General features: G+C 42.0%; 4 protein-coding genes, 1 long non-coding RNA gene and 4 other non-coding genes across 13 annotated transcripts; 1 reads left to right on the top strand and 8 right to left on the bottom strand.

The window, feature by feature from the left end:
• Positions 1–191: 191 nt before the first annotated feature.
• LOC103977133 (uncharacterized) lies at positions 192–4,208 on the bottom strand. The gene is made up of 3 exons (XR_671075.3): positions 3,991–4,208; positions 3,729–3,895; positions 192–477 (listed from the first exon to the last, which is right to left on the bottom strand). It is a non-coding gene; the product is annotated as an uncharacterized LOC103977133 (long non-coding RNA).
• A 980-nt stretch (positions 4,209–5,188) lies between these two features.
• Positions 5,189–10,146, bottom strand: LOC135653979 (uncharacterized). Of its 3 annotated transcripts, XM_065175552.1 has the most exons (7): positions 9,797–10,146; positions 9,618–9,727; positions 8,987–9,149; positions 8,690–8,769; positions 6,663–8,357; positions 6,425–6,590; positions 5,189–6,026 (listed from the first exon to the last, which is right to left on the bottom strand). In XM_065175552.1, exons 3-7 carry the CDS (start codon positions 9,066–9,068, stop codon positions 5,398–5,400), a joined length of 2,652 nt encoding a protein of 883 aa, XP_065031624.1. In that variant the 5' UTR covers positions 9,069–9,149; positions 9,618–9,727; positions 9,797–10,146; the 3' UTR covers positions 5,189–5,397. The 3 variants fall into 3 exon arrangements, with proteins under 3 accessions (XP_065031624.1, XP_065031623.1, XP_065031625.1); XM_065175551.1 differs by lacking the exon at positions 9,618–9,727; XM_065175553.1 differs by lacking the exon at positions 9,618–9,727 and having other exon boundaries at positions 9,892–10,027.
• A 1,405-nt stretch (positions 10,147–11,551) lies between these two features.
• Positions 11,552–11,623, bottom strand: TRNAT-CGU (transfer RNA threonine (anticodon CGU)). Its single transcript has one exon. It is a non-coding gene; the product is annotated as a tRNA-Thr (tRNA).
• Positions 11,624–11,732: 109 nt separating this feature from the next.
• Positions 11,733–11,804, bottom strand: TRNAT-CGU (transfer RNA threonine (anticodon CGU)). Its single transcript has one exon. It is a non-coding gene; the product is annotated as a tRNA-Thr (tRNA).
• Positions 11,805–11,910: 106 nt separating this feature from the next.
• Positions 11,911–11,982, bottom strand: TRNAT-CGU (transfer RNA threonine (anticodon CGU)). Its single transcript has one exon. It is a non-coding gene; the product is annotated as a tRNA-Thr (tRNA).
• Positions 11,983–12,109: 127 nt separating this feature from the next.
• TRNAT-CGU (transfer RNA threonine (anticodon CGU)) lies at positions 12,110–12,181 on the bottom strand. The gene has a single exon. It is a non-coding gene; the product is annotated as a tRNA-Thr (tRNA).
• Positions 12,182–14,714: 2,533 nt separating this feature from the next.
• Positions 14,715–19,151, top strand: LOC135653948 (probable serine/threonine-protein kinase PBL21). Its single transcript, XM_065175550.1, has 5 exons — positions 14,715–15,354; positions 15,454–15,617; positions 15,708–15,897; positions 17,242–17,633; positions 18,475–19,151. The coding sequence occupies exons 1-5, from the start codon at positions 15,249–15,251 to the stop codon at positions 18,778–18,780; spliced, it is 1,158 nt and encodes a 385-aa protein (XP_065031622.1). The 5' UTR covers positions 14,715–15,248; the 3' UTR covers positions 18,781–19,151.
• Positions 19,152–19,415: 264 nt separating this feature from the next.
• Positions 19,416–25,367, bottom strand: UBQ2 (ubiquitin domain-containing protein DSK2b). 3 transcript variants are annotated; one of them, XM_009392609.3, is made up of 8 exons: positions 24,792–25,367; positions 21,556–22,221; positions 21,261–21,463; positions 21,076–21,189; positions 20,941–20,999; positions 20,536–20,564; positions 19,911–20,000; positions 19,416–19,807 (listed from the first exon to the last, which is right to left on the bottom strand). In XM_009392609.3, exons 1-8 carry the CDS (start codon positions 25,012–25,014, stop codon positions 19,659–19,661), a joined length of 1,533 nt encoding a protein of 510 aa, XP_009390884.2. In that variant the 5' UTR covers positions 25,015–25,367; the 3' UTR covers positions 19,416–19,658. The 3 variants fall into 3 exon arrangements, with proteins under 3 accessions (XP_009390884.2, XP_009390892.2, XP_065031620.1); XM_009392617.3 differs by having other exon boundaries at positions 19,416–19,835; positions 24,792–25,157; XM_065175548.1 differs by having other exon boundaries at positions 21,261–21,457; positions 24,792–25,157.
• A 150-nt stretch (positions 25,368–25,517) lies between these two features.
• LOC108953186 (chitin elicitor-binding protein) lies at positions 25,518–27,602 on the bottom strand. The gene is made up of 4 exons (XM_018827927.2): positions 26,788–27,602; positions 26,175–26,292; positions 25,894–26,093; positions 25,518–25,812 (listed from the first exon to the last, which is right to left on the bottom strand). Exons 1-4 carry the CDS (start codon positions 27,437–27,439, stop codon positions 25,706–25,708), a joined length of 1,077 nt encoding a protein of 358 aa, XP_018683472.2. The 5' UTR covers positions 27,440–27,602; the 3' UTR covers positions 25,518–25,705.
• Between the last annotated feature and the right edge of the window lie 63 nt (positions 27,603–27,665).

The following is a 27,665-nucleotide window of genomic DNA, read 5'->3' as shown; positions in this document are numbered from 1 at the left end:
ATGAACAAAAGAAAGCTATTTTAATAGGAATGATGTGGATTAATCAACATGACATTAACAACATTATTATCTCTGCAATATACCTTCAAGTTCACCAAGCCATATAGGTGCCTAATAATTTATATTTCCAAAGCCTTCATATAAATTTCAAGATAAATGATACCCAATAGAATTAGCTTGATTCGATGAAATGAATATTCAAGCAACAAATCAAGTTTTCCATTACTCAGGACCTACCCTTCTATGCTAAAACAGAGAATTATCACAAAAATTGCCAATTCAACTCTATCTTAAACCAAAAATCAAATTTTTAGGAGAGAAAACTTGAGAATGAGTCTTGCAGTGTTTTGATGGCCCTGTGTATCTCCATCAGTTGCTCGGAGATGGTGGCGTAGGCGGAGATTTGCCTCCTCAGGACCTCTATCTACTCGTTCATTATCATCTTCATGTAAGAAGCTTCCTCCATCATCTTTCCCACTATATTTTGGTAATTATCAAAGATAAATAAATATAATTTGAAGGATAATTGATCACGATTCATTCATAAGACATGACACCATGATAAACAGACATGAATAGAGATATAGCTCCCATTTGTAGATGAAAGTATTAAATAAAAAACTACAAGATTGCAGTGATAGTATTTATGAAAGTACTTACTAAAAAGAGAATAACAATTGCAAAAGGTGTGAATGTTTTAACATTACATCTCGGAAGCATACAAAACTAGGGCACTATGATATTAAAAGGTTTTTCTACTATTCGATTTCTCTTTCATGACTTTTTTGTCCAACATACTCTTGTAATATTTCTCCTCCATGTTATAATTGTACTTTTGATATAACTTCTTTTATCTCCACAAGAAGAGCCAATGTAAAGTCTTGATACATTAGATCTCTTGATGTGAAAAGAAAAGAATATGTATCAAGCAAGAGGGCAACCATGGTGGTTAATAAGGTGATCATCTCCATGACATCTCACATGAACTAGAATCTAAGCTGAGTGAAAAGACCAATCTGAATAATTAGACACCCCAACCCTGATCAGAATATGTGTCGGACTTGCTTACGCGCAATCATATTGATTTCCTCTTTCTTTTTTGTTTTAGCTCCTTCAACTCCTCTCTCCTTGGATCATTCCCACATGTTAGATTAAGGAGAGCAGTCTTTCTTACAAACATGGAGTAACATGATGGAGAGACCGAAGAAAATGGTTTTAAGAGTTCATACTTGAATTAGTGGCAAACTTGACGAACATCTTAATGTTACTTACCAAAGACCAGTGTACCTCCAAGTTGTCCGTAACTGCTATCATGTGGAAATGGTCAGGATTGACTCAGTAGAGAACTGGTTTTCAATCAGAAAGCATCATGCAGTAATGTAAAATATCAACATCATGAGCTCACTATAGTTTAAACTATCCTCAACAACTTTTATTGCAAGAGACATATTCAATCCAGCAGGCAGGGAAATGAAATACAAAAAGACAGCACTAACATAAATTTGATATTATAAGGTTGCTCGTGGCAAACTCTAGCGCACCTAAGATACAGTAAAAAGAGGAAGATAGAAATTTTCTTGATGATGAACCAGGAGACATTCCTTACAATGACAAAAAATAACTCATGTATACTTATATTTTAATGTTGCAAATGAAATAATATCATGAAATATTTTAGCCTAAATTCCTACATAACAAACCTTTGTTTTGACTAATCAAATCTTAAAATAACTTAAGATGTGGAATTAAATTCCCATATGAACAAATATTTGAAGACTAAATAAATTTCAAAGATACTTTTAATTTGATGTCACTAGGCATGTTGCCTCAAACTTATCCACATCAAGATAACCCAAGTTTACAAGTTGAATTTCTAGTCTTCCGCTCCAGAGAAATAGTTTAGATAATTCATTTGTTTTAATTTCTTCTTGAAGCAATTTATTATTTCTTCCAAATTATGATACTTGTTTTCCTTAATATCCAAATTTGTTATGGTACAGTCTCTAACAAAATCAATTAATTGTATCAAGTTACAATAAAAAAAAAAGAAAATCTCTAGATTTGCATGCCAGGGGTTTAACTTGGACTTAGGATAATCACTAGATAGCACAACAGCAGGGTCGGGAAATAAGATCAGTGTTAGAAACAGAACAGTGCTTAGCTAAGAAACGAGCAACGAAATAAGTAAACAAGCAAGGGCTTCACCCTTGTGCATCAAGAGTTGAGTTTGGTTCCACTCACTGACACGCAACTAGTGAAATAAAAGTTTACTGACATGCAACTAGGAAATTCTATGTATTCACAGAATTTATCACTTTATCAACCAATCTAAAAGTTTACTTTCTTTAAGTTTCTAAAAAAGAGGACTTTTTAACTTAGAGTGAAATCATACACATGAGTCATTTTGTCAATCATTTGTTTTGTGAGTATATCTACCATATGTTTATAGGTTTGATCTTCATCATTGTCTTATGAATCTTTCACATCAAGGTTCAAGAAACCAATCAGACTCGTACGTGTCTATCCATATCTACCAATCCATTTGAGAAATGACACCCTCGAGCAATTTCGCTAGTCTCATTCAAAACATCTATAATTATTTTAATGTTTATAGATTGGACAGCCTATTTTATGACAAAATAGGATTAGCAACCATCGTACCTATCATAAAATTTTTAATGATTCTTTTCTTAGTGTAAATTAGATCTGCTTTGTTTGTCATGAGTAGCCTCTTATTATCCCTTTTGTGCCATGTCAAGTGGCATTAAATAATGAGCTTGCCTAATCTGATAACCATTCATGATGAAGTTCTACCATCCTTGGCTGGAATTCATGAATTATCGACTCAAGAAAATATTGCACTAGATAACTTATTTAAGCATTTATTCTTATGAAACGAAAGGCTACAAATTTAATCTGTGAGCTCTGGACAAGTTCTCCCCAAGTGGAGATGTCTAATGCAACACATCCATTAGCATTATCTATAAAATTTATTTTTGTGTAATATAATTTGTTTATTTTTATATAAGATTTCATCCCCATATTTTAGGCATTTTCAAGATTTACTTAGCCAAATCATTTTACTAGAATATATAGGATTTACTCATCTGTAAATTTAAGTACTTATTTGCCAGAATACTCCATATCATTTTACTTGCAGAAAACGAAGCATAACCCTATAAAAAGATATTTCTTCTCATTGTAAGGAAATGATTCATCCTCAATAAAATTTCTATGCTTCTTTTCTTGAAGTAGTTCAGATCTGCTTTCTAGGGTTTGCCCTGAGCAGCTCTACATTGGCTGATCTCACAAGATTCTGATTAGCAACCTACCAGAACTCTAAACCCAGAGGACTAATATGAATAAAGTTAAGAGATAGCAACAAGCAAACGATTGAAAAAAACAATTCTGTTCTTTTTGGAATTCCCTACTTAGTCATCCAAACAAGGCAGGATAGAAAGAAACCTAAATCTACAATAGAGGAATCGGCAATCCATCAGCTTCAAACTCCTTCAAGACCTAGCACAACACGATTTTTTTTTTATTATGTCTCACTATAAGAAACGACAAGGAAAATGGCTACAACAATTTGATGCAAACTATCGGCGTTCAATTTTTTCTCACTCCGTCGAAAAGATAAACAAATATAACTATAATTGGAGTTGGAGGATGCATAATATGATGGAATTTTCACGAAAAAGGAACAAGAAATCGAGAAAGAGGGCGACCTTGTCTCCGAACAAGAGGACGACATTGGCGTCATCTAAGATGCGGACAAAGGTAGCGGCCTCTGTCCGAGCGCCTCCACGTTCACAAATCGGATCAGCTGCTTCGCCTTGCGAATGTGACCGACTCCCTCGGTGCCGCGGAGCTGCCATCGCCGCCAACACCCGGGCTGGAGGAAGGCGGAGTCGGAGTCGGATGAGGAAGAGAAGAGGAATCAAATCCTTCCGATTGATCGACAGTAGAAGTTATAATCGACTCAATTACCAGTAGATACCATTGCAGGATCATGTGGCTTCAATGATGGAACTACTTGGAAAGATGCCCAAAAAGGTGATAAACCCTCTTTGAATTTGTAGCTGCGATGCCTTTCAGAGATCTTAGCAGCTCCAAATCATTAGACGGCACGAATACAAACCTCTCGCTCTCATTCCTGGAAACAGCAAGTGGATTAGCCAAAGGAAGCAAACCATATCATCCATTAATTTAGCTAAGCCTATATATATATATATATATATATATATATATATATATATATATATATATGATTCGGTAGCATCTGTGGTAGGGTAGAGAGTGGTCAAGTGTTCCGTCGACGTTGCACGCATGCACCGATGCGTGGCCGTCGTCACCTTTCCTCGCGCTCTGTAACGCCGGAGCGCGTCACGTGGTGGCCACGGTGCTCGCGCCTCGTCCCTCTCCGACGACTTCAACACCTTATAAAGGTGTTCGACGAGGAGAGAGAGAGAGAGAGATCGATGGCGGACAGGGGTTGCAACAACGCGTGCGGCTGCGTCGTCCCTTGCCCTGGCGGCAACGCCTGCAGGTGATCCCAGCCGTTCCTTCTCTGAATCCGATCTCTTCCTCGTTACTAGGCATGCATGTAGTGGGTAGTAACTCCGTTCTCCTGTTTCCTTCTTCCCTGCTTCTGTGGAGGAACGGCGTGCAGGTGCTCGACTGGCGGCGGTGGGGAAGTGCGGCATACCCTGTGCACGTGCGGCGACCACTGCAACTGCAACCCGTGCGCGTGCGGCGGGGCCACCGCGGCGGGCAAGGCCTCGTGCACTTGCCGGCCTAACTGCGGCTGCGCCGCCTGTTCCGCGGCCTGAGGAAGCACTTCTACGTCGTTTTGGTTAACGAGTGCTCTTCGTCGGATACTTCGGCTTTTAGATGTAGTGGGCGTCGATAAATCGTTCTAAGAAGGTCGCAAATCCTCAACAATAATGCTGCTGCTGTGAGAACTCAAAACCATGCAACAGAGTGGAACAATAAAGGAAACATTAGATGTTATGGTCTCGGAATAATGTTGTCTTTAGATTCTGGAAATCTCTTGTTTCAGATGCTGGATTGAGCTGCAACATTCTCTACCATCTCACTCATTTGTTCTTAGTCTAAAAAGAATGTTAATAAGGAATAGATGTCATCCAACATCGAACAAGGAATAACACAAAATGTCCAGCTACAATTGATATCATTCAGCATCAATTAACACCCGATACTGATGAACTTTTCTTGAGACAAGCACTTTAGAAAACATACTTTCACAAAGCTGTACCAATATTTTTCTCTATACAAAGATTAACAAGACAATATTGACACTGGATTCACAGATAGAAAGAAAAAAGAAGCAGCAGCATCATCATCCCAAACACAAACATAGGAGACTATGAATGACTATGACAAACTACATACAAGCTCATCAATCAAATTTTCTACAATTAAAAGCTCTATCTCCACTGAGATTATATCGACATCCTCATGCAACATACCAGACCACGAAGTTTGATTCATCTCTTGGGCTACAATGCTCTCTAAAGGATGTGATTCATCCACAGGTGGGTTGATGAACACTTGAATCAGATGCCACAAGCTGTCCAAGAGTTGGTCCCCTTGTGGTACTCTTCCGGGACCTGGGAACCATTTCTTCACTGTAGAGCCAGGCTTTGAATTCTGCGTAACCCTTAGCAATGCCTCGTTCAGCAAACTGAATAGAATTCTATGACTAAAGTCAGCGTCTTCGCCCTCACAAATGAGGGATGTCCTACTCTCCAGCTTGTCATTTCTTCGATATGTTTCCTCGACTTCATCAAACACCAATAGAGGAATTGGTTTTCTTGGGGTATCCCACTCCCAGAGGCACTGATTAAAGTGATTTCTTTCAAACAGGCCACAAGTAATTAGGATATCTCTTATATAAGCTTTTGTGTTGCCTTCTATCTCGGGAAGTTCATCTTCAGCAGGTTTTAATTCATCTGTTGCTTCCTCAGATCTATCATAGTCAACTTCTTCTAGCAAATTTGACTCTGAAAAAGACAAGAAGAATATCGTAGTTAAATTCTTTCAATCATCACAGCTGCTCTATGAAATTAAAACTACTCCATACATGTGGAAGATTCTAAAGATGGCTGCTTATGCAATCCTTTTCTTCTTCAGCTTTATTTTGCATTTATATGTCAGACGCAGACAAGATAGCAGATGCTAACATGATACTTGATGTGCTAGTTTTATCGCATTAGCATCTTAATGGACCACCAAACACTGATTGCTTGCTGCTTATAAGTTATGGGCCTCTGGATGTCTATGCGCAAGGATGTTCTTTTCAAATGCATTGATTGTTCTGAGGGAGAATAGATCATTTATGCTGATAAATATGTTATACAAACAGGCATGAGAGTGACAGAGATGTTAAGGAAGTCCCTACCAGGAATATTTGAGTTTGGTTCTCCTGAAGCTGGTAAGGAAGGATGGTCTTCATGGAATAGTGCCTCCAGTGGAGATACTGGACTTGGATAGTAAGGCCTACAGATCTCATCATGGGGGCTGCTGCACACTGATGCTGGGCTTGGTGGAACCTCAGTTGAGTTCTCCTGAGTTCATCAGATCCAATCAGATAAACAAATCTTATGAAAGGATCAACTAATTTTTAACATAGAACTTGCCTGTTCAAAGCCAAAGTTCATGACAAAAGGTGAAGTTTCAGTATCTTTCATGAATAGAAATTCATCTTCACTTGATTCATCCATCAATTGGATCCTCTTCCCAAAAAGCTTACCCTTTAATGTAAAATTTTGTTTCAAGCTTGAAACTCTGTTTTTTATGTTAAACCCATCTTTCGTCTTTTTCCTCGCTTCCATTAAGTCATTTTCAGATGCTTCATGTTTCCTGCAGATGTGGACTGCTGCCGTTGCATTCCTGTCTTCTAAAAGAAGTTTCCCAAAAGCAGTTCGAGAAACAGGAGCAGAAAATGATCTGAAAAGATTCGGTGGAGACTCATCACCAACATCAAATGCCTGCCCCTGGTCATGTCTAAAAGATTTTGACTCATTTAGAAATTTCTTCTCTTCCCAGGAGGCTACCTTTTTACTGCTCTTCTTGGAAAGATACTGCATAGAATTGAATTTCTCTGCTTCTTTGCTTGAAATCGATGTAATTAGTCTCCCACTGGAAATTAAAGGATCCATTATATCTATGTCATCCTTCTGGACATTCTTCAACCTTTCTGACATTAGTTTTTTAGAATCCTGGTGGATAAACTCTGGGGAACTCCGTCCACTGAATTGGACGTCATTTCTATATGACCTTGTCGATCTTGATTGCATCAATGTAGTCTTGTTACCTATAGAAAAAGATTCACTTAACCCTTTGACAGTTTTTGGTACAATTTGTTTGCAATCAGATAACCTTTCGCTGGCAAAAGCCTCAGACTGAGCCCATATAGTTGTGGTCTCAAGGCTGGGTTTCCCTTCAATTTCAATAATGAGTCTTTCCTTGACCTGTTCAAGGAAATCATGCATGTTCTTTCCTTTCTGTAACATCACAGGTGAGCATAAGCAGGACTCTTCAGTGTTGTCATTCATCTCGTAATCAGGTCTAAGAATCACTATCCTTCGTGGCAAAGTAGATATCTCCATCTCATGATCAGATTTAGGAGCAAAGGACTTACTTCGTGCATTGTCTCCGAAAAAATTGTCTTTTGTTAGTCCAGTTTCACTATGTTTACTCACAGAAGCTTCAGAACTCAGAAGGTCCTCTTGTTCCCAATGTGTGTCTAGTCTAGCTGATGGAACATGACGTTTGAACTCTGTGGTTTTCTTCACAAATGAATTTCTCTTGGCATCCACAAAACTGTTGAGAATTTCTTGTGGAGACGTGTTTATATGTTTTTCCTTTCGAAGGTCATTTCCGAGTTCAAGGGTCACTGATCTCTCCCATACCTTGGATGCTTGCCATTCCTCAAATTCCTTCTTGAACTTCTGCAATAATTCCTCTTGAGGATGCTCTCTTGGTTGTGGTTTATCCATATCATGGTCCTTGGTATGCTGATCAAAATCTTGCTCGATTTGATAAGGCAAAAACTCATTCGACTGTCTCATGGTTTTCAAGATTAGCGAGGCTTGCTGATTAGAAGAGATACTGGCAAGCTCCTTTCTTGGTTTCTTCATGTCATTCGGCTCCTTCGCATGGATCACAGGCTTGATGTCTGAAGGTAGTGCATCCATTCCCATCAGTCTGGCCACCACACTTGGTCCGTTGCATCGATCCTTTGTTCTTTTGGACATCTCATCATCAATCAACTCTTTCATACGAGCTCCATTTTGACAGACACCATCTTTGTTGGAGTAACGATGGGAGTACTGAAATGATCATGCACATCGAACAAGCATATCAAATCTTCACAATAATATTTCAAGATTGAGAGAACACAAGCCCTAAACCTAGAAAGTCCACCTAAAAAATTATGAGTTGTTGCTTTACAAAACAATATGTAATCCAGAAACATAATGGTACCAAGATTACAAAACCAGCAAGCATAGCAAGGGTTTGTGCTGCAGATGAAGACAGTACAGGAAGTAATGGACAAAACCAAATTATATTCTGGCACTTGTGAGGCAAAAGGCTGCTCTATAAAAAGTAAACAACTCTCATTTCAGGTGAAATGATGCAAAATATCAACCAAACAACCTACCGGAATGTCCTCATGAGCCACTTGAAAGCTCTGATATGCTTCCATTGGAAACTCCAAGCTGTTCCTAGGAGCTTCAAGCCCTGCAGAGGCACCAATACATACAGAAGCTAATTTCAATGAAAAGATAAGTTCTGGAACACAGAGTAAAGGTAAAAATTTAATCAGTTACAGTGCACTGTAATTCTCCTTTTAGAGTATGGCTGGCTGTAACTAACGACAGTGGCATTACCACAAACATCTTGCATTCTAGTGTTGGATAAACAGAAAACACTAGATTTGAAGGGACAGAAATCTCACCATCGTTGCGTCTACTAAGCAGCGGCAGCTTGTGGGAGGATCTACCCTGACCAAAATCAAAGAATTGCAGTATTCCTACCATCTTCACCTGTGAACTTTCTTCAGCAGATTGTTATACCTTTCTCAGAACCAACAGAAGCAAGCTATAAAAGCATATCTTGACCTGCAAGGTATTCAAATTAAGCATCACTGTCAATGGCATTCAGATCTCAGAAGCACTCAGCCAGCAGCTAATGAAGAGGGAAAAGGATCTCTAGAAACAAAATAAACCAAACTTTACCCAAAGTACGTTTATTCCTTTTGAAAATTCCTGTTTCTTAACACTCAAAACTACAAGTCTGTCAAAAAGGGTCGGACAAACTATAGATGGGTTATGAAGACCAACACATACATTCGACTAAACGGCAAAATTGCTACTGTATTGTACTTTTAGCGGTACGGTAAAACAATCAGCATCTACAACCCATAATCAAGCCGAAAGGAGTCCACCACCATCGAAAGAAGTATGGTAAAGCGCTACATTTGCAGCAAATGAACTCCGCAATCACTAAAAGAACAAAGACTTTGTTTTCAGAGGAAAATGCAAGACAGATTTCCACCCTACTTCTACTCGCTGAAAGAAATTAATTACCAGCTACACCGGAGATGATTTCTGATTTTGACAACCATATGCTGCAAGAATTTGCGGCGTTAAAATCGGACGATAGTTTTCAGAAACGTCAAATCTTGTCGCCGCCATGTCTAGAATCCAGAACATGCAAGTTCAGGAAAAATCCTTCTTTTCGTGCATCGATAGCGGTAATAACATACCTATTATTACGAATCATCCTATCAAGGCCGAAATCGGCCACCTTGATGCTGCTAAGCTCCCCGGGAATCAAAGATGGAAATCTCGGGGTACTAACCGAGAGGAAACCGAGAAGAGGGCGAGATGCAGAGCTAGGGCTTCCAATGTGGATCCCTGGGAATGTGAGCTTTTAGTAGAAGGACCCATTGGCGGGAAGAAGAAGAACAGCCGGAAAGCAAAGCCGTCCCCTTTTCTTCCTCACCATTTCGAGTTGTCCATTTGTTTTTCTCTACTTCTTTTCAGCTCTTTCGTGGGGGAAAGATCGGCTCTTTCAAGAGTCTAAATCTCGACTGTAATCAACTGCAAGATTAGTTCTTTTTCCTCTCTCTCTCTCTCTCTCTCTCTCTCTCTCTCTCTCTCTCTCGCTACATCTCTCCCTTGGTCATATTTTTTCTTGGTACAGCTCACGAGCGTGAGGACATTGGTTGCTTGTGGAACTTTTGGGCACGAGGAGTGGCTCCATTGGGCGCCATAGAATAGACAGTTGCCGCCGTTCTCCACGCTTCTCAACTTGCCATTGGGGGAACCGATGAGGCCTCCATTGCCCACAATTGATTGATCACCTACCCGCCCCCTCTCAGAAATGACTCTGCTTTATTCTCTGCAAGGAAGCCTCTGCATCAGCTTCTGGTGTAGGGTAATTGTCCATGAAAGGTTACATATGAACCTGTTTTTGTTGCCGCATTACAAGCTCTCAAATCAATGGAGAGTTGGGTGCGTAAATGGCAGGCATCACGCACATGTTGTTGCATCATGAAGAAAGGTGTGTTCCTAGGAGATGGCCCAAAGGTAACTGCAGTGGAAACCGTGAAATCACCGAGGGAAGATGCCAATATGGACCACCATGTTCGAGAGTACCTAGTTCTTAGTCTCAGGTTCTGTCATGCGGCCAGATTGCATCTCATGCACGTAAGCTTCAAAGCTGGGTAATTTTGCTGAGAAAGGAAGAAGGGATCATGCAACAGGTCACATGGTAGGGACGACCATAATCAGCTACCACAACCAGAGGAAGAGGGGGCGCCATGAAGGATCTCTGAGCCAAATTGGTCCTGCCTTGCCTTCACCACATACGTATCGACATCTCCTCAGGGCCCTGCACACACATGCTGAGCTAGCCGCTGCAGAAAGCCATTGGCGGAGTTGTAAAGGGTGAGTCAAGAACAGTACTCGCGTTTGGCATCGAGCACTTGGCGAAGGAATCCTTTCTTTTCCCCCATCTCTGCGGCTCCATGTCTCCACCTCAATGATTCCGCTGCAGGTGGTGTTGATAACGGTCTCTGGTCCGAATGAGGGAACTGCCGCTTTCTCCTTTCTCTGCAGATGCCGTGGTGATGATGATGAGCATGAACGAGTTCTCATTGTGGTGCTGCAAATATGATACGCGTTGCTCAGAGTCAGTCCGCAGCAATGATGATCGATGTGATACGACGCTTTGAACATGCATTTAATTAGATCAGAACAAGCGCAAAGAATGCATTTTTATAAGACTTTTTTGGACAATGATCAAGCTGGGGTTGGAAGTGCCATGCAAGTCCACCTGTTCTTGATGTACTACTCTCCATTTCCAATGCTAATGCTGCACTGTTTCTTTCTTTCCTCCACAGAGAGAGAGAGAGAGAGAGAGAGAGAGAGAGAGAGAGTTAAAAGAGGACTTTTTGCCATGAAAACCAATAATCAAAATAGAAGCAAAAATACGAGAAAAAAGAGAAAACACCAAAAGCTCCCGGCGAGGATCGAACTCGCGGCCTTTCGCTTACGAAGCGAACGCAATACCACTATGCTACGGAAGCTCTTTCCCTAGGACAGAGAGATAGAGAGAGAGCTAAAAGAGGACTTTTGTTATGAAAACCAATCATCAAAATAGAAGCAAAAATACGAGAAAAAAGAGAAAACACCAAAAGCTCCCGGCGAGGATCGAACTCGCGACCTTTCGCTTACGAAGCGAACGCACTACCACTATGCTACGGAAGCTCTTTCCTCTATTTGGAGACAGAGAGAACTAAAAGACGAATTTTTTCCATGAAAACTAATAATCAACAATAGAAGCAAAAATACGAGGAAAAATAGAAAACACCAAAGCTCCCGGCGAGGATCGAACTCGAGACCTTTCGCTTACGAAGCGAACGCACTACCACTATGCTACGGAAGCTCTTTCCTTTATACGGAGAGATAGAAAGAGAGAGAGAGAGAGAGAGAGAGCTAAAAGAGGACTTCTTGCCATGAAAACCAATAATCAAAATAGAAGCAAAAATACGAGAAAAAACAGAAAACACCAAAGCTCCCGGCGAGGATCGAACTCGCGACCTTTCGCTTACGAAGCGAACGCACTACCACTATGCTACGGAAGCAGTGGATCAGAGTTATTTATTATATATATATAAAGTAAAAATTCATTTTTTGGTTAAATCATTATTAAATATATTCAAAATAAATTAGCTTGTCCAAAATGAATTACATAAAGGTCAACTATATCACATAAATTTTGGAATTTATAGATTCCAATCTAGCTTGTATGGCATGCAATTCCTCTTCTTGGGTGAATTGACCAACTCAAGAATTCTTTTTGTGTTTTAGTAGTTGATATAAGTTGTCAATTAGTTGACTTTATTAGATTTAGCTTGAAGGTATCGACTAGTATAGCTGGTATGGATTTTGATAATCTAACGTAAGATCTTAGATTCGAATTTCGTCGTCTTTTCCACTTAGCTTTAGTAAATAAGGATGTCATTTATAAGAAGAAGCTTTAGAGATTTAAAGAATTGTGCTGCCTTTGATGAATTGTGTTCTTGAAGATGGTAGTAAAGTGGAACACAAACAAAAAGAAAGAATTATTTTTCTCTGACCAGTTTCAGTTCTGATTAGCTTCTTTCGAGGCATCGACTGCTAAGAGAAATCTGAAATCTGATAGATCTACATCCAGAACATAAAAGATCGATGAATCAAGCAAATGATAGGTCTTAATTTGTCAAAGTCTCTGATCGTTTAGGAAGTCATTCATCCGAAAGCCATTCAAGACTTCGAAAGATCGTTTCAGCAAGACGACACAGATCGAGGTGGAAGGCTTTTCATGCACACTCTCAAGTCCATGTTTATCATCTGCTTTAGCAAGCAGTCATGAAGAAAACTATTTTTCTTTGCTTTTGTTTGTTTGTGGTGGCAATTGACAGTCTGCAAGTGGCTTTTGCCTGTAATTAAATGTATCTTTGTTTTGACTTCCTGCGTTAGAAGTTCTTGTAATCATCTTTAAATCCAAGATACGGACTGGGAATTGAAATCTGAGTTGCAACTGCATAAACCTGATTTGAAGGAATGAAATCTTGATAGATAATGTAATGCCTTATAAAGAAGAAACCGTGCTGTATTAGGAGCTCTCCCTTTGGAAATCATCATTGTAAATGACCTCCTTGCAAGTTTAATATTGATGAGGGTAATAATTACGATAAGACTCACGTGACATCAGCTGTACCAGGTGACGCATCACGCCTCTGTCAACTTGATGAGGCACCCGATCAACGCGGATCGGAACGCCTACCGAGGCACATTAACACCCTGCTCAGGTTCGATCCCTCACGCCACGCCAACGGCAATGTCAGACGCTACCAAAAGTACGATCCTGCTCCCTACGAGCATACACATTATACAACGGTAATTCTCACTATAAAAACCCTCGCGCTCCGAGAGAAGTGGGGACAGATAAGAAGACACAACTTAGCTAAAGAAACCCCCTGCGACTATCCACTAACTTGATCGTCGGAGGGGTCGGGAGACCCGACCTTTGTGCAGGTGCGCAGGTGGAGGTCGCCCACCAAAGGCACAGGCGAGGGCTCTCTCCCGGTGGAAACGACTACCCCGTTCCGATCGGACCCACACAACGACCACCTCAGCTCTCTCCCTGAGGTCACGGCTCGAAGTTGTTTACAGTAACAAATATGACCTTCAATCACCATTTAACTCGTTTGAATGCTAAATGATCTACGAAAAGGCTTTATTTCCTTCCTCAATACAGAAGCCAATAAAGTGCAGTTTAGATGTTGTGTGTTTGTGTGTGTGTGTGAGAGAGAGAGAGAGAGAGAGAGAGAGTTGTGTAGCCCTAAAGATCAATATCATCATAAGGATCAAAGTGGCGTCGTGAGAAAGCATTAATTGGACTGTTCAAACATTTCTCATATCTTGAGTTGAAGTCTCTCCATGATTTCGCATTACTGTCACAGACTTCGTAAACTCCCATCTCTTAGATGTAACACACAGTCTCCGGCACCGTCGTCATGCTCAGTGATGGGAGTCCACCCCATCATTCAATGGCCACAGCATGCGTCTTGAGTGACCGACAGCCATGGCTTCTCTCATATCTCACCTCACCTCACCTCACCTCACCAACCCCACCCAAAATAACTCCACCTCCTCATCCCCTCTCCCGCGGCACCCACCATCCTCTCAACCCCACCACTCATCTCCCAACACATCACCCAATTCATTATTTCCAGAAAAGAAGAAATTATCTTCAAATTTTAATGCAATATATCACGATAATTAACTGCTAAATATAAAATATTACGTTCATGTTTGCTGTATCCAAATTGCACCGAAAAGAAGCTGAAGGAAATGGAGGATACAGTCGCTGTTCACGCATCACATCACCCGCTTTGATTTCTTTTACGTGTAATTTTACGTCACCAAAAGTACCGCACACGTTTCTTTACCGCACCAACGAAGGAACGAAAGCGCGCGCCTCCGCAGAAGTTTGTCATCCCACGTGGCGTAGTTACCTGATGCCGCTTGCGGGCCCCGCGGTGGAGGTGTGTGGAAGGGTCGATTTCCCATTCGTTTACCCAAAAGGAATTCAGAGACGGACGGAGAAAGCGAAGGAAACGCGGAAGTAAAAGCGGCGATGGGGGCACAAAGAGAGAGAGAGAGAGAGAGAGAGAGAGAGGGAGGAGGGGTGGTGCAAAAAAGCTACTCTCCTCCATGGCTGCCCTCTCTGAGATGGAACGATAGGGGAAGAAGACAACAAAAGTGCGGATGACTGTTGTCGTCGTCGTCGTCGCTAGCTTCTGTCAACCGACTCGCCGCTTTCTTCTCGGGATTCTCGTTAGGCTGCCTCTTTTTCCGTTCTCGTTGCTGTTCTTGTTGTTTCCTTTGGCGTAAAGACGGAGTTCCTTTAGCGGAGGCCTTCTTCTTGGGTTGGCTGGTTTCCTTTTGGACCCTGTTGTGTTCTGCTTAAAGAAAAGTGATCTTTTGTTTGTTACTGCGAGAAAGAGAGGGACGGGGGGAGTTGAAGGTGAGGAGGGCAGAGGAAATCGCGGTGGTTTCCCTCTTTCCCTTCCGCGAGAGGGCAATGTAGGTGGGCGGGGAGGGGGGGTTTAAGGGGATCAGGTTTGTGGGTATCGGGGTTGTGGATTGAGATCCTTGCCATAGATGAGCTGCTTTCCTTGTTTAAGCCCTCGCAGGAGGGAGACGAGCTCCAGGATAGAGGATAGCGCCAGCGCCCAATCCGGCTCCAGATTCCTTGGCGATTCCTCGGGTGGGTTACTCGATCTGCATCAAAATTCGGTTTTTGTGTTATTTTGAATCTTTTTCTTCGTGATTTTTCGTGAAATTTGACTTCTTTATGTGGGATTAGAGAGCGGGAAGAAGGCGTCATTACCTGGCGGGGAGACGAGTAAATGCGCGAGGAGCTTTACTTTCCGAGATCTCGCTGTCGCCACCCAGAACTTTAGAGAAGCCAATTTGATCGGAGAAGGGGGATTTGGAAGGGTTTACAGAGGACGAATTGATTCCGGCCAGGCAAGCCCCTGTTTTTCTTCTTGTTTCTGCTTAGTTTTGTCCCTCGCGTCAAGATTGCACTGGTAATCAAACTTGGATGTTGAGGAGCAGGTGGTGGCTATCAAGCAGCTAAATCGGGATGGTCTTCAGGGGAACAAGGAGTTTCTGGTGGAGGTCCTCATGCTGATCGTGCTACGGCATCCCAATCTTGTGAGTTTGATTGGTTACTGTGCAGATGGAGATGAGAGGCTCTTGGTTTACGAGTATATGCCAAAAGGCAGTCTGGAAGATCACTTGTTTGGTAATCTATTCTATTTGTTTGTTCTGCTTCTCCTTAGTATGATGATCTGACACATTTCTTTTCTATGTTCGGTGGATTGGAATAGAAAATACTTCTAGTCAAGCATAAAAGGATTTGTTTAATAGCATTTCCTTCTTCGCATGTTATGTCCTCCTTTGTGTGGTTGACTTTGAGTTGAGCCAACGTTGCAAGCAGTGTTTCTGACACTTGCCAGGATCTTCATTAGTTTATTGCTAGTTAGATATGCCCTATAAACCTGGAATGTGAATGACATTGGAGTAGATTCCATTACATATTGGCACAAATGAAACTACTTCTGTTAGGGTTAGCAATAAAGAGATGGAAAAAATTGTGGCAACATTTATTTATTTTTTTTTCATGAGAAAGCATTTCGATGGCACTGTTTTCTCATTCCCTTTTCTTTATTTCTTCGTACTAGTGAAAACACAATTTATTGATGTTGCTGCTACCAGAAGTTTTCTAGTGTTGTCTTTTATGTCAGAAATTTTCTTTAATACCTTCGGTTTATGAGACCTATTGTTGTTAATCCACAATATATCATGTTTTGAGGGGGAAAAAGGTCGTGTTCATATGAAAAGCAAATGCATAACAAATTTGCAAACTTCAGAAGATGTTTCTGGTGTCACTTGTACCATAATACAAACTTAAGAAGATGTACAACTGATTTCTTTTAACTTTTGGACAAACTCCCTTTGAAGTGACCAATTAATAGCATGACTAGTGCTGACTACATTGAGGTGTATATCTGTTCCAACTAGCCACTTATGTTTGGCCAAAATTTTGACTTGTGATGATTGTCATTTTGGGCTAGCTCTTTTTGAACACCTTGTAGAAGTGACCAAACAATAGTGTTACTAATACCTTATATTATAACAATATTGTTCATTCTGAAGATAACATCTTTCTGGTTTATGTTTGAAGAGTCTTTCACTTGACAAATCTAGTTCAATAAGTTATGAATTGAATTGTAGGGCTGTTTGGTATTACTTGTATTGTTTGCTTGTTGTTTAGACAAGTAAACGAAAAAAATCGAGGACTGATGAAGATTTGAGCACCTAATTGATATCTTCATCAAGTTCAAGCATGGATCAAATATTAGTTTACGAATTATTCGTGAGATTCCGTATATGAAATTTTCAGTAAATTCTGATGGTTTATTGAACCAAGTCTTTTGATTGGGGACAGCTGTTGTCTTCATGTATTGTGCTAATGTTTGCAATGTATTTGACAATTATATTCCGACCACATGATGTGGCCACCTTTCAGTTAATTTACTAGATAAGTGTTTACTTTTGTGTTTTTGCTAATTCATTAAATCCTCAGATCCACCTCCTAGCAAGCCACACCTTGACTGGAACACACGAATAAAAATTGCTGTTGGGGTTGCGAGAGGGCTCACATATTTGCACGATGTAGCAAATCCACCTGTTATTTACCGAGACATGAAGGCTGCAAACGTATTGCTAGATGACGACTTTAACCCAAAACTTTCTGATTTTGGACTTGCAAAACTTGGACCTGTTGGTGACAACACACATGTTTCAACAAGGGTGATGGGAACATACGGCTATTGTGCTCCTGATTATGCAATGAGTGGTAAGCTGACACTGAAGTCTGATGTATATAGTTTTGGTGTGCTTCTGTTGGAGCTGATCACCGGACGAAGGGCTTTTGATTCTTCAAAAATTGGCGGCCAACAGAAACTGATGACTTGGGTGAGTAATCTCAATCAGTAATATTACTTTTGACCCAGTTTTCCATTTTCTCTTCCAATAAGTGTGATTATCTTATCATTGAAGTGATCTCTTTCATTTTGTATGGTAGATAGTAATAAATAAATTCCCTCCCAGATTGTCCTATAAGGAAAAAACATGTCTATAGCTATACTTCTGTCAAATAAATCAAATTAAAATGAAAATTTGCTTCGTCTAGTTTTCTGCATAAGATGCAGATCAATCTAGATTTTGATTTTGCTGCTAAGCGATGCATTTTAAAATAATGTAGAGTTCTTTTAGTGCCTTGTAAAATTTGCTTGCTGTTCTTTCAGAACCTTTTTATACAAAATCAAACATATCCGGTAGTTTCTTTGACATTTTACTTGGGGGATATAGCAATTTGGGTTCTGGAATTATCAGAATAAAAACTTGATGAAATGATCTATAGATCCAATCTTAAATTATTTGAACAAAATCATGTTATTGCTGCATTCTCCATATGAAAGTGTTTTCTCATTTCATGTATTTTAGCTCACACATAAAGATCTATATGCTTACACACTGCTTGCAAACGCATTCTTGTTACAAATCTTACATTAGGCCTCCTTATTTGTGAAACATTGTAGCTAAAATTTGGTGTCATCCATCATCCATTAGGGGGTGATAGATACCTACCGACTTCAACATTCATCCTTAAAGACAGTCAAAAATGCACATGCCATTTCACATAGAATTATATCGGTAGAGATAGTACCAACTAGCTATGCTGCTGCTTCTTCTTCTTCTTCCATCTTCTGCGTATGGTTCTGACTCCCTGTTACTTCTTATATCTTTCTTTCAGTCAAGACCTTTTCTCGGTGACAGAAGGAAGTTCTACCAGCTGGCTGATCCATTTCTTCAGGGTCGCTACCCGCCGCGACCCTTTCACCAGTTGGTCGTCATCGCCTCCATGTGTCTTCAGGAGCAGCCTCATGTCCGACCCATCATCGCTGATGTGGTTGTTGCTCTCAACCATGTGGCATCTCAACCATACACCCCAGCGCCCGACTCCAAGATCATGAGCTCCCCGCCACCACCGTCACCTTCGGGACGGGTTACTGGTACACCCTCGAGAGGCCGCAACGGTAAAACTTTGGCGCTTATATGACTCCCAAGTGCGATGAGCTTTGATGCAATGGTTGCAGAAGACGGCCAAAGGGATTGGATGTCGTAGGGTGCCTACTCAACCCCATGCTCGTGGAGTTGTTTATTGGCTGGTCCGTACTGTTGACATAACTATCATGCGTTGGAATCTCTGATGGCAAATGAGGATGGTGCAGTGAGGGCAAGGATGGTTGTTTCTGAGGGTTGGTCATCTTGTACATACTAGTTCAATTGCAAGCTGGGCGTGGTTTGGCCTGGTTTTGTTTCATCTTATACGACTGCTTCTGTTGGATTTTAAGGCACTACAGGAGGAAAAAACAGTGAGCACCTGAAACAATGTTGCCTTTAGTACTTTGAAGCACATTTGAGGGATCAGGTTTGCATAGCATGGTTGATTGACTCTAAACTCTGCCCTCTCTCTCTCTCTCTCTCTCTCTCTCTCTCTCTCTCTCTCTCTCCATATCAAACAACATCTCGAACAAAGAGAATCTCACAGGACACATGCCTCTTACTGCTAAATATAATTCCTGAGGGCTCATCTGCTCTGATGAGTGAGGCATGCGAATTGGGATCTACTGCATAGGTTTATATCGCAGCATGAAATAAAATACAACGAAATCTTCTGAGTAAAGAGCAGTATTGAACAAGACAAAATATTATGACTATTCACAATTCATTAGATCAAAATACGACCATCTGTGTATGCACACTAACCATTCACCTGGTACAATACCTAAATCGGTAGACGAGCAAGGCTTCCATTCAATATCCTCTGGACTCTCGAATTGAAGATTGAAGATGTTATTTACAAACATGAAAGCTATCAGGCATCTGAAACGGAGGACATGCTAAAAAGGCGAGTTACCAACGTTTTGAGACAAGTTACTGGCCAGAATTCCCAAGGAGTCGCTCGACGGCAGCATGTACATTTCCTGCAGTCGCAGTTAGCGCCCGTATGTTCTCCTGAGTATCAAAGAAACCCATTTCCTGGAGCTGAGACAGCTGAGTCGCGTAAAGCTCTTCCGGTGGCACTGCCAGGATGAAAATAAAGCCCATGACCTGATCAAGAAAACATCTCAAAGAATAAAGAAGAAAACATAATAGCAAGCACCGATGGAGATAATAGATTTCAACCATTTGAAGTGTTGGGAACACCAGGACCTCCAGTCCCAAGTCCACCAAACATGTTGATTAAGAAATCGAGACCTGTGTTGTTTGTGGTGCCTATCAGAATCAGTCAGCAGCATCAGAATATGGTAGAAAAATATTGCAATAGCAATAACATAATGTAACAAGCCCATGCTAATTCATAGTTGGAGGTAGCGGTCATTATTTCATCAAAACAGCTGCTAAAATAATTCCAACCAAATCTCATTGCACCATAAACAACTAATAAAAAGGCGCACCTAACAGCAATATTAAGCCCTAGTCTATTCATAAAGGCTCCTAAAGATGCCAATAAATAGATACGATCATACTATATGTCCTTCCCACAACTAAATTTAGCATATTTGAATTTCTTAAGTTGTATTTCACTCTTCATATATCCACCACTAGTTATTTTCACAGTCAGTCACCATTATTGACGGTTAGCTTTTCATGTCATCATAAAAACCAGTGAAATTTTGGGTTAAGTTTGCAACCTATGGATCAATCATCTAATCATATACATATAAATTACCTGAGAATAACAAGCAAAGAGTAGAATCATAAGAAGAAAAAAAGACAAAATTCATTTAAAGTTGAATTTTGTTCTTACCAACACCACCACCTGTTTGCCCTTGTTCCCTGCAAGAGACAGAAACAGAAACATAAAAAGTGAATCCAAATATCGAAACAAAAAACAGAGTTATTATAAAAAGTTAGGCATGTGATAATATTTTCATGTGAAAATATTCAAGAACAAAATGCAGGGTCCTTGATTTATTTATTAGTCAAGTATTTATGTAGTTAATGGTTCCTACTTGCATGCTTACACCATAAGGAACAATGAAGATTTCACAGATGAGTAATGTATTCGAGTTAAATAAATTTAGTGGCATGAGGAATAAGTATATCACCCATGGGGGTTTAAAAAGCCATGCTTTATACTTCTAAGAAAGAAAACTGAAATAAGACACTAGATCAATGAAAATGAAATGCCAAAGCAGATGATAGCACTCACAGACTTGACTGCTGCCGACCAACGTGGGAGAACATAGACTGTCGAAAGGATAACAATTGCTGCCGGAAAGAATTATTTAGTTCACAACTAAGAACACCTACAAAAGAATCTCATAGCGCTTCAGTCACAAGTCACCTGCATAGTTTCAGGAGACATAAGCTGGCAAAGAAAATCTGGATTTTGCAGCATCTCTCTTAACTGAGTATTGGATTCCAACAGACCACGCATGTTGGGATTTAAATCAAGCATCTACAGCAGTTAGCAATCAAAAGTAAGAAACCACAAACTTGTCAAATTACTCATCTGTATTTGAATCCTACCTGATTGACATACTGAGGGTCAGAAAGAAGATTTTGCATCGTCTGCATCATGGCAGGATTTTGCAAAACCTGACTTAATTGGGATGAATCCTGCAACCTACCAACCATGTGTTCCATATCCAGTGAACCAAGTCCACCTAATCCAGGGATGCCAGTTGTGCTGCCAGGGTCTGACCTTGTACTTACTGGCTGAGCCCCTACAGCTGTCAAAACAAACTAATCAATAGTCCACGGCAAAAGGGCTCACAGATCAATAATCGGAATCCAGATAAAGCAAACATGATCAGAAACAAACCATTGCTGCCCCAAGGGTTGGGGAGTGGATTGGTATTTGGTCCAGAACCAGTTGTTGGTTCTGAACTAGTGGTTAAGTTCGATGATCTTTCACTGTCTTGTCCAGTAACCTGATTTATCAAAAGAGCTGAAAAAGCATTGGAACCCACATTACCACCTAAGTCTCCTCCCATAGTTGCTGCATTAAAGAATGGCTCCTGAACAGTTTCATACATGCGTCGGAGCATGTTGAATCCTTCTGGAGAAGATTCAATATTGCTCATAACCCTGTCAGAATTACGCATCACCTCTCTCATGAGTTCAGGGTTTCTTACTGCCTCAAGTGTCTGCCGCAGAGTGCTTGAATCATTGAGAACACGTGCAAGATCAGGATTGCGATCAATGATCTCACGCATTTGGGGATTGTCCATAAAAAGACTCCGGATGATATCAGGGTTGTTAATAAGGTTCTGAATCGCAGGCAAGTTCATAATTTCCCTCGTTACGTTACAGTTCTGAGTTAGCTGCTGCATTTGATCAAATTCTGGAATTCCAGTTCCAAAAAAACCAGATGCTGAGTTTCTATCTGATGTCCTTGAAGGTCCTTGATTATGCACTTCTGTGTTAACTGACACGGCTGAACGAGCAGAACCACGAATTAAGTGAATGGTATGATCTGACTCAACACCTATGTACAAGGACATGAAGATGAGATATAATTTACAAAGACTGAGTTACAGATGAGTGTGCTTTAGACCTTTGAGATTAGATGTTAAAGCAACAACCAAATTAAAATAACAACAATTTATCATATAAACTAACACTAAAAACAAACTATTACTGCAAAGTAAATGGAAATAGTTGAAAAATTAAGAATTCCCTTCCAAAACCAAAAGCTAATTGCTCTTTATGATTTTTTTATCATAGTTATTTTACTTCATTGTTGAAGAGTTAAGATAAAACTCTCTCAGACTAATGAACATTACATAATACAAGTAATAGACACTTCCCGTGCACCATTATAAGTTTGGTGCTCATTTTATAACTTGATATTACATCTTCCAATTCTTCGTTACTTCAAACAAAAAAGGCTATGGGAAATTATCTTATCCTATTCAGAAAGAATTCATATTTAACCATGGCCATTTTATTTCTAGCATGATCATATGAATAGTGATGACATAGAGTACATCCTAAGCTTAGGAAGGCTTCCTGCAAGTAGGTTCTCTAACCAGTATTCCTATTATCAATCACTTTTCCTCCCTAGTTTTAATGGCTGATCATATTGACATCTCCAACAGTCAAGTGACCTCAGCGATCCCCCATGCCAGATTAGTTGAGGAATGCTTGATCTGCAGACTAATCCAGTCAAGTACAGGTCAGACCTCACTGGCCCTTTACTCAAAAAACTACATGACCTGAGTCATCAACAAGCCTACGATATGATGATTGTATACTTTGAAAAGCTTTTATACCACAAAAAGAGGAACAAAATATAAATAGCGAGAGTTCCATAGCTTACACAATAGCCCATTTCTAATGTTGATAGTACTTAAGTTTGAGGATAATATCACAGGTTGACCAGTGATTTAAAAAGCGCTAGGCGCCAAAAGGCGCCAAGGTCCACAAACGCCCAAGGCGCTAGGCGCTCGCCCGAGCGAAGCGAGGCGCTAAATTATAAAAATAAATAATATAATTATAAAAATATATAATATAATTATTTAAAATTATCTAAATTATAAAAATATATAATATAATTATAACAATAATTTCAAATAAATAAAAATTAACAACATTAAAATCAAAATAATATATTATTAATCTATTAACAGAAAATTAATCATTTCAAAATTCAAATAAACTTAATATTAAGAGTATACTGAGCCTGATGGAGAAACGAGGAAGCAGCGGCGAGCGGCGACGGCAGCAGCGGCAACGGGAAAGGGAAAGGGAGCGGAAGGCGCGAGCAGCGGGAGGCCTCGAGGGAGGCGCGAGCAGCGGGAAGGCTCGCGGGAGGGCTCGCAGGAGGCGCGAGCAGCGAGAGGGCTCGCGGGAGGCGCGAGCAGTGACAGCGGTGAGCAGCGGCAGCGAGCGACGAGATCGCGATCGGGATCAGGATCGGGATCGAGAGTGACAGCGGCAGCAGGTTAGTGTTGGGTTAGGGTTAGGGTTAGGGTTGGGGTTATATTGGTTTAGTTGGTTCGATTGAACCAACTAACAACCGAACCAAGACCGAACCAAACCTAAAATTCTGGTTCGATCGCCTTGGTTTACCCAGGCGCTCGCCCGAAGCGCCCAGCGCCTGGGCTCGGGCGAGTGCCCAGGCGACACCTGTTTGAAGCGCGCCGCCTGGGACATTAGCGAGGCGCTCGGGCCTCGCCTCGCCTCGCCCGAGCGCCTAGGCGAGCGCCCGAGCGCCTTTTGCAATCACTGAGGCTGACAACAGTACAAAATCACAAAATGCAGAAAGATGATGACTCACAACCTTGCTAAAAGAATGAGATATAGTTTACGTGACCAAAATGAAAAATAAAAAATAAAAAAATACATATGCAGGTGATTCAGGGATGAAAATGATTAGGAAATGACAGATACTCATATTTAAATTAGGTACATATTAAGCAATTATCAACATTTGACTAAAATTCACAATCAAATCAAAGACAAGTGAATAAATATGTGCAATGAAAGTCAAGCATTTCTATGCTCATAACAACTTGTCAAGATATTACTGAAGCGACGACAAATTTGATGAAGAATATAGGAACGATATTCAATTCGAGTTATCATTGGCCGTAACACATTCTTTCTAAAGAATGCACCAAATAGCATCTTCACTTGTACGTCAAATAGAACGGCTTTCATTCATTTCTACCTCCACCAGTAAAATTAGATGCACAACAAGATTTTAGATTCAATGCAGGCACCACATGGTCATGTGACAACAAGATTCGTAAGGACACCAGCACTGAACCAAGAAGTAGACTATTCCCTATCAAAAACCCTTGTCCATAAATGAATGGTTCCATTTTGTGCATGGGTAGCCAGTTTCTACGACAATCCCCACAAAATATCCATAAGCATAAACAAAGAAGAAATCCAAGATCAAGAAAAAGATACACAAAAAAGATTACAACCTAATCAACCATGCAAAACAGAAATGCCCTTTTACGGAACCTGCATGAAAAATATTGAAGGCCCACAATTCTAGCTACTACGAGGATAGGGGAAAAATACTGATAGCGGGGGCGGGCGCACCGTAGCTCGCGAGCGTTTGGTCGTCATTCAAGACCCGGCCCTTGTAGATCAGCCGCTGCTCCTCCACGGGCACGTCGCAGCTCCCAGCGACCACGGCCTTGAACGCGTCCACCGTCGCGTCGAGCGCCGTCTGGACGGAGAACTTGGAGCCGCTGGAGCAGCGTATGTGCACGGTGGCGGTGGGATGCCCGCTACCGTCGTCGGAATCGCCGTCGTCGGCCATGGACGACGGCGACGAGGACTGGGGGATCGTGGTATCCCTAACACAACCTCGATCAGTGACGAAGAGAGAGAAAGGGTCGAGAAGAGGGAGGAGGCGCCATCGTCGAAAGTCGAAACCCCAAATCGACGAGAAAAATATTATCTTATATTATTCTTTTCCCAATGTATAATAAAGGGTTATTTTTCGCCCTCGATGCTGCGCGGTGATGGTGATGAACGGCAACGATGCGATCACGGATCCCGCCACTTGTACGCGTGGAACCCACTACCAGGTGAGACACGCGTGGCAATTCTCCAGCCTGGCCAGTTGGAACATGACGCGTGGCACGTTTGCTTCGTGGCCACGCTGTGGCTCGAGACCGAGTGGAGTCCGGTGAGAACCGTCTGATGATGGACATCGAGTCCGGTTATGGTCACCATCGGATCCCATCAGGATGTCGGACGCACGAATCTTATCGCAGTGGACGACGACATCACGACCTGTCGCTCGTCCGTGACATATCGTACCATAAATGAAGCATATAATTCCTTACGATTTGTTCTCACATCATTCACGTCTTTGTGCAAATTAGAAGAAGAGTTGGTAGGAGTAGCACAAGACTTATTCATCAAGAAACATGGAGGGGACACCGTGTGCTTTCGAAAGCATTGCTGCTGAGTAATAGATCTGATGAACACGCAGCTCAGGCGCCTTATTGCAGAGAAGAAAGCCAGATCATGTGGAGGAAGACGAGAACTGCGCTCCACTTGAACCCTCTCAACCCCAGGCCTCCATCTGATCCGGGTGGTGATCCTCCATCTACGTAGCAGCAACGCGTACGCCATGGTTAGCGTCTCAAGACATTTGATGGAAGGAAATCAGATCGAGTCTGCAACTTACCACTGCCGCAGTTGGTCCGGTCGGTGGTGATGGTGCTCGAGATATTGATGCCGGTGGGCGTGGAGGTGTTGGTGTAGCCGGTGTAGGAGCACGTCTGGACCTCGCAACCGGAGGTGGACGTGTTGCCGATGAAGAGTTTCCCTGGGCACGTCGCCGCTGCAGGGCACTTGGATTGGCCCACAGATTGGTGGCAGTCCAGCCTGGTTGGGTTCATCATCAGGTAACGGCGTTAGGTGGTGACGCGCTGGGTGCACGAGGAGAAGGAGCAGCAGAAGACTCACCGGTAGGTGGTGGCGGTGCAGCTGCAGGTGATGCAGCCATTGGCAGTGGTGGCGTAACTGCCGTTGGCGAGGCGCAGACCGTAGTCCAAGGAATTGTTGGTAATGGAAGATGAACAAGCTGTAGACATCCAAATGGTACAAAGTCAATATATATTATTATCTATCACAAATGATATTGATAATATCATCATTATAACAATTCTAATAGGTATTTTGTATGGGTTTAAGTTTTTTATATGCTAAATTTAGAGAACTAATAGAGTTGACCGGTCGACGTGGTGGAGGAAGACAAGTAGAGACTTGGTGGAGGAAGACAAGTAGATGACGCAAGTGGAAGACACGCACGCAGAGCGATCGGAGACAAAAGCTCCTGGATAAAGACAAGACAGATCTAACTCGAGATATTTCTCATCAATGGAATCCAATGTTACCAAAGCCATGTCAAAGTGGGCTTCTTATCTTGGTAAAACAGGAACCCATTTCATCATCTCTTCTGTGAGCTATGAATGGTGGAATTCATGGAACTGATGGATCTTTAATCTGATCAAAAGGATGTGTGTTTGAGAGTGGCAGGGAAGAAGGAAAGGGAAGGTGAAGAGAGTAGAGTACCGACCGTGGAGGGGCACATCCAGGACCTGGTACGCCATCAGCGCTTTGGGGTCGCTCATCCCGTTGAGGCGCAGCAGCGTGGAGGCGTTGGTGCCGAACTCCATGGCGATGCCCTCCACCGAGCTCCCGGGCGCCACCACGTGCGCCAGGTGCACCACCTCCGCCCCGTCCACCTCGTCGCAGCTGCACGGCAGCGGGATCCACAGTTTCTGCCCCACCTGGATCTTGTTCACGTCCGGCAGCTGGTTGGCCTTCCCGATATCCTGGTACGTCGTCAGATTGCTGAACCGGGCGACCGTGATGTTGTACAGGCCCACGTCCCCGTCCTGCACCGTATAGACCGGCGTGCGATCCGACCAACCCGTCCCGTTCGCGCACCGGCAAGGGATCGGGACCCGCACCGTCGACCCGGCAGCGACAGCCCCGTCGGCGGGGGTGGTGAGTGAGAGGCCGTTGGAGCCGAAGAGGGAGGCGTTCGAGACCTGGAAGAGGGACGCGATGGCGCCGTAGGTGGTGTTTTGGGCCGGATTAAAGCCGACCAGGGACCGGCAAGTGGCAGCGACACCCGTGGCGTTGCAGGTGAACGCGGCGGAGGCGGCGCTGGCGAGGCCGTGGACGAGGAGGAGGAGCACCAGCGGCGGAGGAGCCGTCCTCATCTTCTCTCTCCTTGCGCTGCAGCTGATCCAATGCGATCACTGCTCTCTCTCTCTCTGATTTGTAGATTACGAACAGAGACAAAGAAGCAAAAGCCTGTAGTTTACCGTGAATCGGCCGGTCGACGTATTGACTTGGGAAGAGTCATAGTGGCTAATGAGTGCGAAACGATGGTTCCTAGCCAATAATGCCGTGTTCGTTTCACACGGTGACAGCATGGGAACTACA

Source organism: Musa acuminata, chromosome BXJ1-4 (assembly GCF_036884655.1).
Source record: "Musa acuminata AAA Group cultivar baxijiao chromosome BXJ1-4, Cavendish_Baxijiao_AAA, whole genome shotgun sequence".
Classification (NCBI taxonomy): Eukaryota; Viridiplantae; Streptophyta; class Magnoliopsida; order Zingiberales; family Musaceae; genus Musa; species Musa acuminata.
Note: the sequence above shows the minus strand (reverse complement) of the source record. Positions and strands in the feature narration are given on the sequence as shown.